The sequence below is a fragment of the Oryza sativa genome, chromosome 9, assembly GCF_034140825.1.
Source record: "Oryza sativa Japonica Group chromosome 9, ASM3414082v1".
In the NCBI taxonomy this organism is placed as follows: Eukaryota; Viridiplantae; Streptophyta; class Magnoliopsida; order Poales; family Poaceae; genus Oryza; species Oryza sativa.
This window is the reverse complement of record NC_089043.1, coordinates 7,917,146-7,932,655: the sequence shown is the minus strand read 5'-3', so window position 1 is coordinate 7,932,655 and position 15,510 is coordinate 7,917,146. Positions and strand designations below refer to the sequence as shown.

Genomic DNA, 15,510 nt, shown 5'->3' with positions numbered 1-15,510 from the left:
CTACCGTCTATGGTCACTGTTCTGGCTACCATGCATGCTCATGCTCGGCCACATAATTAATTAACCTAACACAGAAGATTGATCAATATGCATGCATGCAATCTTCTGGGCATCATGAAATCGGATTAGATAAAAAGTAATCTGTACTAGAACTTACCAAAATTTTGCAGCTAGGGGCATGTAGAGCAAGCAAACGCCTCGGAGACGGATGAACAACAAGCCCGGCTCATCGTTCGCGTGCCCTTGTCGCTCGCGGCGACGACACTATAAATACTTGCACGTAGCCAGTGACGAATCCCAGAACGAAAATAGAGAAAAATTAATTTGGGAGTACTAATTAAGATGTCGTCGCGACGACATGGCATGAAAGCCGTGGTGGTGGTGGTGGTGATCGCGCACGTCCTGCTATGCCATGTTGCCGGCGGCGGCGGGGGCGTCCCGGCGGTGATCGTGTTCGGCGACTCCACGGCGGACACGGGCAACAACAACTTCATCCAGACCATGGCGAGGGGCAACTACCCGCCGTACGGGCGGGACTTCGCCGGCGGCGTGGCCACCGGCCGGTTCTCCAACGGCCGGCTCGCCGCCGACTTCGTCTCCGAGGCGCTGGGGCTGCCGCCCGCCGTGCCGCCGTACCTTGACCCCAGCCACAGCATCCACCAGCTCGCGTCGGGCGTCAGCTTCGCCTCCGCCGGAACGGGCCTAGACAACATCACTGCACAAATCCTAGTGAGTATATAGTACGGGGTATAATATATACTAGCCTTTTATACTTTCCAGCTCTTTCAGGGTGAAAGTCTTTTTTTTTTCCAAAAAAAAAATGTATAAACATTGATCAGCCAACAAACTAATTAATAACAGGGAAGTGTTGTTCACTATTACAATAAAAAAAGGGTGACACTGTATGTGTAGAAAATTCTAGAAACATTGTTTTTCTCGCGTGCCGCCGCGGGACACCATTGGAGATAACCGGCATCTATGTGACGGTTGTTAATAGAAACCGGCACAACCAGTTTTTATTAACAAACGACTTCTTCGAGTGGGCTCACCTTTTACCAAATCGAAATAATCATTGGAGAACCCATTTTAAAAGTGACACCATTTTAAGCTATCAGACATAGGTGCCAATTCTAAATAAGAACGACACATTTGACCTCGCCCTTATATACCTCTCCTTCCCTCTTGAGCAGATCGAGTAAAGAACAACGCAACGTCTCAACTGGGGGGATTTGCTCCTTAAACAATTTTGCCTTTTTTTTTAAATGTTGTTGGAGTTTGGTTGTATTTTCTTCTATGTGTATATTTCTTTTATCTATTTTGTTCATTCAATTACTTCCTAGATCTATCCCCGATGACGCGATGATAATTATTAGTAAATGCATTATAATTCTACCCACCAAGATTTAAATTGTCCTTAACGTCAATGATTAAATTCAATTATCGAGAAAACAAACTAGTAGTAAATAAAGTATATTTTTTTAGAAGTTTAATAGTACCGTCTGCTTTATACTAATTACAGCTCGCGGTTACCATCAGTCGATTAACGTTTTTTTTAAAAAAATTCAATAAAACGTTAAAAATTTCTATGATTCAGTAAATATAGTGCATAAAATATGTTTTTTAATTGACAGTGAAAATAATATTTGGTAGTATATGTAATAGGAATAATCAAGGACAATTTAAAAGTTGTAAATTATTTTGAAATGTACAAAGTAAATGTAAAAAATAATTCTGTCTTCATAGTTTAGAGAAAAAAATTATTTGAAATCAGAAGCTTTATTAAATAAATTTATGTTTGTACTAAATCGTGAACTGTGCATTGAATAAGGAAAAAACCATATCTTATACCTGGCGTACGATAGAAAAAACCATATCAGTTGTTGACAAATTTGCCACATTATACTTGTAATAAGTTGAGAAAACTGATAACCGCAAAATCCACTGCCACTTAGTTATTTTAATTTGCGACAAATAAAGGGAATATGAAATATTAATTAGAAGAATACTGCAAAAGTCTCGAGACAATTAAGTAACTATGCTTCATGGCCTATCCAAAAGCAAGAAACTGAACCTGGGAACCTTGTTTAGTGCACAAATTAATACTCCCACCATTCTAAAGTATAAATATTTTTAGGAATCAAGATTGGTGCCACGTATTTCTGTGGCACTGATTCCAATGGCAAATTTGTATACTTTCAACCAATCAGAAGTATATGAAGAAAATCTAACCGATTCAAAATTTAAAATTTGATTAATGACTTAGAAAAAAAATGACCGAACGTTGTAACGGGTGAAGTCTATTTTAATCTTATTATTGTTATATAGTTTAATTAAGATGTGGAAATTCGCTTTGATATATGTATATATTTTTTAGAAAATCATAAACTGCAGTTGAGGTTGATCGTCTCAAGTTAGCATGCAAGTTTTTTTTAAACGGATTTCTTATATGTTTCCTTCTGTATTACTAAGAGCCAACGAAATTAACAACCGACTCAAATACGGATATGTATTGCTAAAAGCAAACGAACTTAAAAGCTGACTCATATACGAATGACATACCAAAATACCGATAAAAATATCTTCAATTTTTATAATAGTAGAGATTATAGTTGGTCATTACACGTTACCTTTCTGGTAAAAAGAAAACATTATCTAGATCGTGGCCCATGTAGGCCTGGCCGGATGTCAGCTCGCTCGCTGTCCTCTATCCGGTACCTGTAATACCTTTTCTTTTTTCTTCTCTTGGAACAAGCGAAGAGTAGAACAAGCGAAGAGTAGAGATTTTTGATAAGTGAACAGTAATAGATTTTAGACTGGCCTTGAGAATCTTTTTTTGACAAAAACATGTTAAACTTTTATACTAGTAGAGAAGAGATATGATATTATCTTATCTTAATTCTTGCCCAATTAACAGCCTAGAAAATACAATGGAGGAAATACTTAGCAGTGTCAGGCAGTAGACTGATCGAACTGCAGTTAGGTGGCCCTGTGTAGAACCAAATACTAATACTCCTCCAGGAAATAAGTTTGTTGTTTATGGAACGGTGGGAGTACACGAGAATTAATTGAACCATAACTTGGACTAACTAACAAACCCATGCATGCATGCATGCACTCATTATGACAAGACCATAACCTAATGCAGTACTTGTCATTTGTTTTACTAATTTGCAGTCAGCAATGACCCTGAGTCAGCAGATAGACCACTTCAGGCAGTACAAGGAGAAGCTGAGGTGGGCCAAAGGCGAGGCAGCGGCACACCACATCATAAGCCAGGCGCTCTACATTTTGAGCGTCGGCACCAGCGACTTCCTGCACAACTACCTCGTCTTCCCCATCAGGGGCAACCGCTTCACCCTGCCGCGCTACGAGGCCTACCTCGCCGGCGCCGCCGCCGGGGCGGTGCGCGCCGTGCACGGGCTCGGCGGCCGCCGGGTGAAGCTCGCCGGGCTGCCACCGCTGGGGTGCCTGCCGGTGGAGAGGACGATCAACCCGGACAGGCCTGGGGATTGCAACGAGATGTACAACATGGTGGCTCTGAGCTTCAACGCAAGGCTCAAGAGGCTTATTGGGAGGCTCAACTGGGAGCTGCCAGGGGCACAAGTAGAGTATGTTGATCAGTACAGCATCCTCTCTGCCATCATTGCCAAGCCATGGGAATATGGTCAGTACCCAGTAATGCACTTCGCTTCATATTAAATTTTGGTCAGTAGTTCAGTACCCAGTATTGAACCTAGTTCGAGATTGTTAATTGTATTCAGAACCTTTTGGATATATTAAACCTACTTCGAGATTGTATCTAAGTTTCCCGAGTCTTAACACTTCCGTAACACCTTCATAAGCCCAATCGGATGTGGAGAAGATCCTTTAGGTGCAACACCATCCCTCCTATATATATAAAATAGGAGCCAAGCTCGATCAACCAACAATCAATCGTCAAAATCAGTCTATTATCTATACCTCTGTCATCTACATATCCCTCCTTTCTTCTGGCATCCTATGTCTATTCATCCTCCAATATATCCCCTAATTACTCGTTGTCTCTCTCGTCTCTATGGCGTTAGAGGTTGTCCTAGCTATCCACCGAGTCTAAGTCAAACTGGTGTGTGTTCACGATGACAGGTTCTCTATCGGTCTCGAGTGATCGTTCAGTAGTACCTAACCCTGTGGCATTGTGTCTCCGGGTGTCTCTATGGGTTGTACACAAGATACTCAAGTGTGCCTAGGCATGTAACCCGTTCTTCGTGTCAATGAAATTTGGTTATAAATATTTGACATTTGTCATAATATTTAACCTCACTGTTTGCTTGTTGGTTTATAAGCCACAAGCAAAAGTTAAAATTTTAAACTTAATGTTAAATTATTTAATGTACTTTTATCAATGTTTTTTAGCATTGGCTTTATTTAATTCGCTAAGACTAAAATCTAATGGTCCTACGCAAAACAATTTTATGTATCCTTACTTAGCCAGAAACCAACCATGAGATCGTTGATCAAAATTTGGAAATTTTGACTATATATTTTGTATTAAATAAATTTAGGGTCTTATGATAGTAATCTTAAAAGAAAATCTATGCATGCCATTTTAATTTGTTATTTTAAAACTAAGTTTTGAGAAATTAATTATGATCAAAGTTTTAAATGTTTGATAAAATCTTATTTTAAAAGTCAAATATTTATGATTGAAGGGAGCATATAAGTTATGTAATCCTATTCTCCATGATTAAACGTATGATCCTAAAAATTTAAATTATCTAATCCACTCCGAATTATATTTTTTTCTTGTGATCAAATCAGGTTTTGGGAACTCAATGCAAGGATGTTGTGGCACGGGATTTGTGGAGACAGGAATTCTATGTGCCTTGGACGATGCGTTGGCATGCGACGATGCTGATAAATATGTATTCTTTGATGCTGTCCATCCATCGGAAAGGGCGTACAAGATCATAGCCGATGCATTTATAAACACCACCTCACCTGTATTCCACTGAATTAAAAAATATATTTCACTCGTGATATTATCTGAACGCTCAAATTAATATAAAAGAGCTACTCCCTCCATTCCAAATTGATTATCATATATATTTATGCACCAAGAGCAAAAGTAATTTAAATCGCATCAATCATGACACCATGCCCTCATTCAAGTAAAACACCATGCCAATTACACTCTTAGCATGCGCACATTATCTCCTACGACATTAATTATATTTCGATGAAATCCATGTCTATACGGTTATATGATAATCAATTTGATAAATTTTGGATTTTATTATATGATAATCAATTTGCGAAGAAGGGAGTACTATTGCAGATACGATAACTAGGTACCGGATTTTTGTTACGCAAATACCCTTGTACCTATGTGGTACTAGGCCATGCCACCAAGCCGAATAGAAGATGAGCTTATTGTGCTCAATCTGAATTCTGAAATTCCCAAACAGAACAAATATGAGCCTATATATCATGTGCAGTATGTCTACATTTTGTCCGTTGTAACACTTTGTCCTGTCCTCGTCTATACCTATATCTTATCTTAATTACTTAAAAGACTAGTAATTTTCCGTTCGTCACCAAAAAATTTCGTTTGTAATCCGTTTTGTATGCGCATTTGTGTCATCAATGTCCGATTCTTCCAATCGGAGACTAGAAAAACCAAGTTATAGCCGGTAACCCATAACAACAAAATCTTGACAATAATCTAATCTCATGGAAGCACTTACCAAAATCAGACTTTGATAGTTCGATACAACCATAAGGCAAAAACAAGAACCAGATTTCACCCAAATAAAATCAGTAAAGGATCCACCTTAAACTTGATCTCCTTCAAGCCCAGCACTAGACCGATGGCAGCTAGCCCCAATTAAAGATGAACAGTGTTGGACCACTTGATGTCGTGGTCACACCATTGCCGCCTGCGCCTTCCTCTGCCGCCACCTACAACAAGATCCACAAAAGATGTGGTCGTCGCCAGCCTTCGCATTGCTTGGTGCCCTCCACCAATCCACCCATCGCCAGCCTCTGTCTTGCTAGCTGCGTCCTCCTCCAGATCCACCGTCGCCATGGCCACTCTACCAGATCCACTATCACCATGGACATTGCTGCCGCCTTCTCGTCCTCCTTGCCGTCATCATTGCGATTCGCCTAGCGCCGGCGCGGGGATAAGGCGAGATGCACAGTGGGTGGCTGGCGTGATGTGGTCGTGGCATTGAGCATGATGCGGTGCATGCGGCCGAGCGGCGCGTGTGAGTCGAGCAACGGCACAACGAGCAGGAGAGAGGGTGCGCTCGAGGCGGAGGATGAGATGAGGAGGAAAGAAGAAGGCGAAGGCATGGCAGAGGCAGAGGTGGAGGTAGCGAACCGGAGGCTGCTTGCTCGAAGGATTCGAGATTGGAACGAGGAGTGGTGGGTTGGTGGAGAGTGGGGACGGGGAGGGATTAAAGATTGTGGGCGACCTTTGATTTTCTTTTTTCCTTTTTGTTTTTTTGAGCTTCTTTCGGCTAGGGTCCTTTTTCTTGCAAACGATTCGTCTCTTGCGGGCGTGCATCACTGCTGCCACCACATCATTTATAATTGTAAATTAGAAATAAATAGATATAGTATTGTCGACGTTTTAGATCACGACTACGGTATTTGCATGGTATGGGGATCGTTGGTACCAGAGTATATACGAGATTGAGGTAAAAGAGCCAGAGACAAGGATTTTTATACAGGTTCAGGCCCCTTATACATCAGAATCAGGTAATAGCCCTACTCATGTTGGCCGAAGCCGGTGTAGCTCTTATTCATCAGAATCACACAAGTACAATATTTGAGATAACCTATCTAGTTGTGTCGTCGACTTGGCGGCATGAAACACCAACACGTAGTCGACGACGGGGTAGTCTTCCTCCTCGAATACATACTCGGTGAGATCAAAGATAGCGCTAGATCCCTCTTGTTGGCCTATGTAGGCGCCAGATTGGGTTTGTCTAGGTTAATCTTTGATATTGATGTTTGGTGGCATGTATTCGTGTCTATTCTGACTATTTTTCCCCCTCTCTTCCTAGGGGTCTTGTATTTATACCCATATATGTCCCCTTGTCCAAGTAGAACTAGGGAGACCAATATAGAAACAATCTGAGTAGTCCTTATTGTTTCCACGTAGAACTGTACTTGTCATTCCTTATCCAGAACTCCTTTTATATATACGAGGTATGATTCCATATAAGACTTGGTATATGGTAGGCCCCGCCGAGCTTAGTCGATTACTATTGGGTATGTGTTATCTATAACCCTGACAGTAGCCCCGACTTCAATGCAAATGAACGAGTTGATGATCTCGATCGAATACCTTGGAATAACAGTTGTTGTGCTCATTTAATCATTCTCAGACGACCGAGAAAATGCGGAGTATGCGACTAAATTCCTTGTTTTATCGTAATCGAGAATTTGGATTGAACATAAGGAATTTTGTTTCGGCAGATACACAATCGCTTTATTCTGTAATCCACCAACCATTCTTGGATAATCGAGTAGTTGTAGAGTCTGCAACAAAGCCCTAAAATCTGACTTAACTGTTCTGATATCTGACTTTCCTAAAATCAATACTCAGAACAGATTGTTAGATTGAAATAGCCCCCGAGCGAACGCTCAAGGGTAACACAATATAATATGAATTTAAAAATTGAAAATAAATTGAATCTGCATGTGACGATAAAAGAGTACTCTCGCCAAAGCTACCCTTAGTTGGCTTTATGGAAAAGTCATTTTCCAAAAGGCAGCTTAAATCTTATAACAAACCAAGCTGAAGCTGACGAATCCATGGCTCAGTTAATATGCATCTACGGAGCACTCTACCAGATATGACATGGTCGTTTGGCTCTGAAGCATCTGACAAGGACTTATCAGCTCTGGGCGCGCGTCCCTAGACGAAATCCCCTTATGTTTCTTGGAGGCTGTCAGAATAGCGTAAAGGAACAATATGATCGACTTCAAGACACGACGATATAAGAAAAGGGGATCAACGAACAAATTTTGCACATATAAATACTTACAGAAGTTGACGCACATGGGATAATGAGACGACCACCACACTGGGCAAAGACCAGATGTGTAGTTGTTCTCAACAAATCGCAGAGGTAGTGGGTGAATCTCTACGCCGCTGGTTGAAGACCAGTTGTAGTCGTACCTCTGTTGACGGCTGTTAAATGCTAATTCTATGCCGCCAATACCTGCATAAAACATAATTAATGAAACATCCAACATAGTAGTAGGGTTTAATTCTAACATATTCCAGGAGTGTTGGTGTATATTTGAATGTAGGTGATAAACCGTCAAAGTTGGGAGGAAATATAGACTTAAGTAAAGGAAGAATACTCTCAGGCTCAACGCTACCACCGATGTCATTCATGCTCTCGCTGAAGACCTCTTCATGGCGCCCACATACATCTACACTATCACCACCATCACAATCATGCATGGCAGAACATGAAGCGAAGACCGACAACGATGACCAGCGTAGCTTAATCGGAGGTATAATTGACCTGGTGTCTTCCGAAACCACGGGAACCTGGTAAACATAATTGTCAAGTCAGATCCACCTTGCCTATAGGCCGTGGAGCGCACACTAAGGATTTTGTATTATTGTAATTCTTTAAGAATTATAACAAAATGCATTTTTCTATGTCCATTTTATTTTTTTTACCTAGTACACAGGCATGTCCGTACATTTTATTTTACTAGCAAAAATGCCCGTGCGTTGCAACGGGTGAAAAATTATAATGATAATATACATTTTATCATGCATAACCGTGTCAATGCAAATGTTTGTATGGATCATTTATTGCTAAGACATTCAGAAAATTGGAACATCTTCAATCTAATGGCCCAACCTCAACGATGTCAACCATACCGATGCTTGTTTACCTAAATAATTAGATTATTCATATGACAACATCAAATCAAATCAAATCCTACACTGCATCGCAGGGTCAAATCTATACAAAACAGAGTCACTGTGCACTCTTCTCTAAATACTAACAATTAAAAATATGTTTATTTTTTTAATAATATTTCCATATCATATGTTATCAAGAATAGTAGCTATACTTAACAAAAATAGTCTGATAATTGCATATAGAGATGTGCAAGATCTACAATACAGGAGAATAGATGATGAAACAAAAGTCGTGTAGGAGATGGAAAAAAATCGATGGATCCTATCCAACCCAAGCGTCCATCAATTTTATCTCGCGTTGAGTTGGACGGTTTTCCAGAGCGGTTCTTATTATAAACAGTATTTTTTTTCTCATGTTGAGTCGGATTGGTTCTCTCTAGCCTTTTTTTTTTAGAAAAGGTGGTTTTTCTCTCGCGTTGAGTCGGACGGTTTTCTCGAACCACTTGTAGAAACAACGGCTTTTTCTCGCATTGAATCCGATTGTTTTTTAGATTTGGCTTCGTTATAAACAGTGTTTTTTTCTAATAGTTTTTTCAGAGTGGCTTTTTTTCAATAAACGGTGTTTTTTTCTTGCGCAATTTTCTCAAACCATTTTCACAAACGTTGCATTTCTTTCTGAAATTTCTTTCCTAGCACGTTTGTTTTTCTGTTTTTTACAGACGATGAAAACCGTATTTTTCTCGTGTTTTTTTTGCCTTCTTTTCTCGTGTGTTCTTTTGCCTGTTTTTTCTGACATTTTTTTCTCGCGCATTTTTCTTGCTTGTTTTTTCTCGAGTGTTTTTTTTTTGCTTTTTTCTAATATAGGAGCATAAATGACGAAATAAAAGTCGTGTAGGAGATGGAAAAAAAATTGAAGGATTCTATCCGACCCAAGCGTCCATCAATTTAGTTTTTTTTTTGACATTTTTTTAGAGCAGCTTGTTTTTTTATAAACGTTTTTTTCCTGCACAGTTTTTTCTTACAATTTTTTCCTCGCATGCATTTTTTTATTTTTTACGGACGATGGAAATATTTTTCCTCGCGTGTTTTTTTATTTTTTAGGACGACGGAATCCTTTCTTTGCGCTTTTTTCTAACTTATTTTCTCACGCGTTTTTTGCTTTTTTTTTTCTTACACTTTTTAAAACCGTTTTTATTTTATCGCGTATTTTTTTATTTTTAGTTGTACGATGAAAACTTCTCTTTTATATAGTTAGATTTGATTTGATTAGAGATAGAGAAAAGATATATACAGTCTCGCGTGTTTTTTTATTTTTTACGAACCGTTATTTCGCAACTCTTTTAATGTTTTACCTAATTTTTTGGATTTTTTTTTGTTTTTTTGCCTTTCATAGGAATCATATTTTTTTTTGTTCTTCCCATTTGTTTTTAAGGGGAATCGGATCTATGATTTTTTTCGCCTTTTTTTTTTTGATTTTTTGGTTTTTTTCACCTTTTATCGGGGGAATCGGATTTTTTTTAGATTTTTCTCCGATTTTTTTTGTTTTCCCCATTTTTTTGGGGAATCGGATCTACGTTTTTTTTTTTGTTTTTTTGCTACTTCTCCTGCGAATCGGACTTCTATTTTTTTTTAATTTTTTTTGCCACTTCTTCTCAGAATTGGATTTTTTAAGGGTGTATTTTTTAAAATTTTTTTGCCACATCTTATGGGAATCGGACTTAGTTTAGGTTGTTTTTTTTGCTATTTATTTTATTTTGACTGACGAAGGAAACATTTTGTATTTTGAATCGGATCTACAGATTTATTTTGGTTTTTTCACCTTTTATAGGGGGAATCGGATTTTTTTTAAAGATTTTTCGCTATTTTTCTCCGATTTTTTTTTGTTTTCCCCTTTTTAAGGGGAATTACGTTTTTTTTTTTGTTTTTTCGCTACCCCTGGGAATTGGACTTCTACGTTTTTTTTTTATTTTTTGCCACTTCTTCTCGGAATCGGATTTTTTAAGGGTGTATTTTTTTTTTATTTTTTGCCACATCTTCTGGGAATCGGACTTTTTAGTTTAGATAGTTTTTTTTCGCTATTTATTTTATTTTGACGGATGAAGGAAACGTTTCGTATTTTTTAAGTAGTAGAGATTTTACTTCCTTGCGTGGAGAGACGAAAATTTAATTTTCTATCTAAATACATTGCATGCAGCGGTGAAAAGTAAGAGAGAACACACACACATGCTCCTCTCTCCATCGTGTTGATTTTTTTACTACTTGCTCGTAGGGCTGTCAACGAGCCGAGCTCAAGCGAGCTTACCTATATAGGCTCGAGCTCGGCACCAACTTGAGCCGAGCTCGAGTCGAGCCTGTTTAAACTACAAGCTTAGAAATGGGCTCGAGCTCGGCTCGCTCGAGCCTCGAGCTTTCTCGAGCCTAACTCGTGTGCCCTCAAATAACCAATACAGATGAAAGGAGGCTGCATGCATGCTTGTCGAGTACTACTAGTACTAGTAGCTTTTTCAAACATGATATGACAACTAGTAGTACTATTAAATAGAGCTGCATGTATGCTAGTAGTACTAATAGGCTAGTGCTGCAGAGTAAAGTAGTACTAGTAGGCTAGTGCCTGCACGGTGCAGCCCTGCACGCTCTGTGTTTCTATACAGCTTTTCATTGGGAGTAGGAGTAGTACTAGCTGTTGCATTGAAAATTTAAGAGAGGGAAATCTGGGCTCGACGAGCTATTCGAGCTCGGCTCGTCAAGCTCGCAAGCTTGGAGCTAGGCTTGAGTTCGGCTCAAATTGTTGACGAATCGAGCTCGAGCCGAGTCTACAGCGAGCCAAGCTCAAGCAGCTCGCGAGCCTCGAGCTTTTTTGACAGCCCTACTTGCTCGTGATCATTTCACGTACACGTTTAGGTTCATTGGTTGTGCTCCATTCAAGGAGCTAAGTGCCTAAGACAAAATTAGACTACAAGATCACCGGTGTTGTAAGCTTGTGTACGTGCTATTGGTTTCCCTATTCCTCTCTCCGACACAGATAGGATCGAAAATTTGGAAATTGTGGTAATTTTGGTTTGAATTAATTTAAAATGTTAATCAAAATTTGATCACATCTAAAATAAATTTTGCTAAATTCTATTTTAATGAAAGATTCAGAAAACAATTAGGATAAATAGTTCCTGTCAGAAGGGGTGACAAAATCCATAACCTCGGGCAGTGTTTGTCAAATGGAAAAGGAAAATGATTTCCCACCCATCTTTAAATCCTAACCATTCATTCTCCCTCTTCTATTTAATCCTAACCCTTCGTTCATTTCCCTATCTCAACCCCACCCCTCATTTCCCATTATCCAAACACACCCTTGATGGTTTAGATCTTGTTGGCTAGTGGGAATCAACCATACAGTTCAGGGATACATGGAAATGCAAAACAGTTTGAATTTTTAAGTTACTAGTAAAGTGACTGTGCGTTGCAACGGGAAATGTTGTATATCAATTTCAAATTATATTAAGTGAAAAGATATTAAATAATCATTGAGTGAAAATTTGTTGAACATAGGAAAAAAAATCTGGCAATCAAAGAAACTAGAAATCATAATAGTTATGTAGATTAATTTCAAGCAAGAAATTTGTTTTCATTACAGAAGCATAATCCAAGCTTTTTGTCGCATAAAACAATCTTACAGTGTTTATTAAATTATAAAAAGGCAACATAGGTAAAAGCCTGCTACGAAAATTTGATGATGTCATACAAATTAAAGCACAAACATTAAATCTAGAACATTAAGGATTTTCAGATATGGTATTTCTCATGGATGATCACCTCAAATTAAATTATTCTATATAGGTAAATAACTACCCTAATATTGTGTATTTGTGATACACTTAATAATATCCCGTGCGCCATTAGGTATGTTGCTTTCACACTCATTTTGTTGGTACATCAGTAGATTTAGCAAAAAAAAATTGCATTAGCTTGTCACCATCCTGCACATGTATTTTCTTTGTAAGTTAAATATTTCTAATTATATGATATAATATTCAAATGATCAATGCCAGTCAGGACTTACATTAATAGCCGGCAAATGTAATTCTTCATTTTTCCATGTACACATGAAGAGATGAACAAGAAGACCCGATCAATTTCCCCCTCAATTTCCTTAATTCCCTTTTTCTTAGGAATTAAACAAACAAGTTCTTAAGGTTTAGATGGGTTGGGAAAGGGTTCATGGCTTCTGATCCATTACCGCCCCTGCTCTCTAGGCATACCGCGTGCATACACTCGCCGCGCCGGCACGCCATTCCCTTCTCATCAGGTCACGCATCACGCTCTCCCCCCTTCTTCCGCCCCTTCTTCCCTAAAACAGGCAATTCAAGCACACCATAGCTGGAAGCCAATCCGATCGATCCAATCGAGATTCGGTGTGCTCGGCTCCTATCGGCTTAGAACAAGGTCAATAGCATGGCTAGTTGTTTGCTCTAAGTAATGTGTTATTTTGTAGTTTATACCACAGACAACCAATACAATAGATTGGCTATTGTGTTAACTCTATCTTATTAATTAAGAATCAATTATGCATGCACATATAAAATATATATGATCAAAATGAAAGTACATCCTTGTGGCCATCTGTGTTGTCGCATACAGTCTGCGACACACAAAAGCTTTCCAAAGCTAAGCTTGCCATGACACTTGCATTTTGATTGATCTATGTGAAGATCCTGAGGAGGCTGACTTTCTCGGACCTGGCCGAGGGAGCACACTGGGGGGTGGTGCTCATGTCGCTCAGCCGCTCTCCGCGCAGCGACGGCGCTGCTCGTGCTCACAGCTGCGGCAGCGACCTGCGCTGCAGGCAGCGATGACCATCACTTGGCGAGGCACCTCACGTCGTCGTCCAATTCAAACAAATCAGAGGCTAACTTCGACAAGATTTACACCGAAAAGGAAACTGCAAGTTGTTCTCTGGGTTGATAGGGATCGGGCATGACCTCCATGGACCGATCGAGAAATCTAAGAATTAATCGCGATGGTTGAGCGGAGTGGAGAGGAGACACAAACCAGGTGACCACGGAAAAGGAACGTGCGAGCAACGGCTGAACATCGGCATGCGCGCGCAGTCATCGATCCGGAGAAGGGCTGCCCGCTGTCTAGATCTATTTGCTACGCACGGGATCGTTCGCGATGGTTGTGGGCCCACTAAGGTCTTGTTTGGTTAATCATCGTGAGGGTGGAATTGGAGAGAATTCATTCCACACATGTTGTGGTAAGGAATTATTCCCCCTCAATCCTCTCCAATCCTCTTCAATCCCCTCCAAATCGAACAAGACCTGAAAGTGTTTTCTATCGTTGGGGGATTAGGGGCGCCGTTATTTTCTTGTTGAGTGCGGATCGCGATCCAGAGGAGTCGCGCGATGGTGGTGCGGAGGAGCACGATGGGATCGCTCTGCAGCGTTCGATTTTTTATCCATGCATGGTTAATAGATCGCGTGTCTATGTTGGATCGTGTGTGTTGGCTTCACCATCATCAATATGGATTTTTTAAGTAGCAGAGATTATCCAATAAGTGAAGAATATGTTGTCTCTTTCTTAAAATAAATTATAATCATTATCATAACATTAGTTTTTCCCGTTGCAACGCACGGGCAGTTTTTCTAGTAATATATAATAGAAAAATATTTATAAGGCTTCCCTTCGTCCGTTTTGTCCATCCTTTGAGTCCGAGTTCATCGTCCAAAAAAAACAAGGTAGATCCCCAAATCAATCAATCAACGACACAACAAAATACAGCACGGAAAAGCCAATTTAATCTAGAGCTCATGAATTTGATCCCCAAGAAACTTAATCCCCGTCGTACTAAATCAACATCCAAAACACAAAATCCTCAAAATATTCACAAATCAAACCGCCGCCATGCTGGAGAGAACCACCGTCAGCTCCACGTCGAGGAGGTGAGGGGTCAGTTGGGGGGAGGGGTGGAGCTGCTGCCACCACACCAGGGAGGGAAGTAGCCGCCACCGCCACGCCGGGGGGGGGGGGGGGAGTAGTAGCCGCCATCGGCTGCACGTCAGGAAGGTGAGTGGGCAACTGGCGAGAGGGTCGCAGCCATTGCCACCACGTCGGGGAGGGAGAGCAGCAGTAGCCGCCGTCGTCACTTAGTATTTGAGGAGACGGGAGAGGAGGCAAGAGAGGATGGAGGTGGCAAAAGAGGAGGCGCAGAAAAAGAGAAGGAAAAAAGAAAAAGATGTGCAGGTGCAGAAAAGGAGGGTTGGGCGAAAAATAAAGGAGAAGTGAGGGCAGAGAAAAAAAATGTTCGCACGGCTCGATTGGATAATATCGGCTCAATCTGCATAAAAGTGTCTGTTTATTAACCGGAACCAGCACCTATGAGCGGCATCTATTTGTATACTAAGCTGACGGTTTTTGCTATTGACATCCCCATGGGCATGTGTTTAGGCCAGAAATGCACTATATGTGCTGGTTTTAGCCATTCCGGTATCTATAATGCGGACATCTTTGCGTGTTTATATAGTAGTGAATATTGCATCACGAGGCAACAAATCGACGAATCAAACAAATTAGCGGATCAAGCTGAACTCACCAACCAAGCCACTGTCGTCATCGTCATCTTGGATCCGCTGTCATCTCCC

The 15,510-nt window shown here is 40.2% G+C and overlaps 1 protein-coding gene across 1 annotated transcript; it reads left to right on the top strand.

Annotated features, from left to right (window-relative positions):
* The first annotated feature begins 268 nt into the window (after nt 1–268).
* On the top strand, nt 269–5,070 carry LOC4346496 (GDSL esterase/lipase At2g42990). The gene is made up of 3 exons (XM_015756004.3): nt 269–729; nt 3,175–3,664; nt 4,798–5,070. The coding sequence occupies exons 1-3, from the start codon at nt 343–345 to the stop codon at nt 4,989–4,991; spliced, it is 1,071 nt and encodes a 356-aa protein (XP_015611490.1). The 5' UTR covers nt 269–342; the 3' UTR covers nt 4,992–5,070.
* Nucleotides 5,071–15,510: the final 10,440 nt, after the last annotated feature.

What these genes read in the sequence shown, in the direction of transcription:
- LOC4346496 (XM_015756004.3), top strand. Translation starts at nt 343, where the DNA reads ATGTCGTCGCGACGACATGGCATGAAAGCCGTGGTGGTGGTGGTGGTG. An exon ending in ACATCACTGCACAAATCCTA is followed by an intron (nt 730 to 3,174) that starts GTGAGTATATAG and finishes ACTAATTTGCAG; the next exon opens with TCAGCAATGACCCTGAGTCA. An exon ending in TGCCAAGCCATGGGAATATG is followed by an intron (nt 3,665 to 4,797) that starts GTCAGTACCCAG and finishes TGATCAAATCAG; the next exon opens with GTTTTGGGAACTCAATGCAA.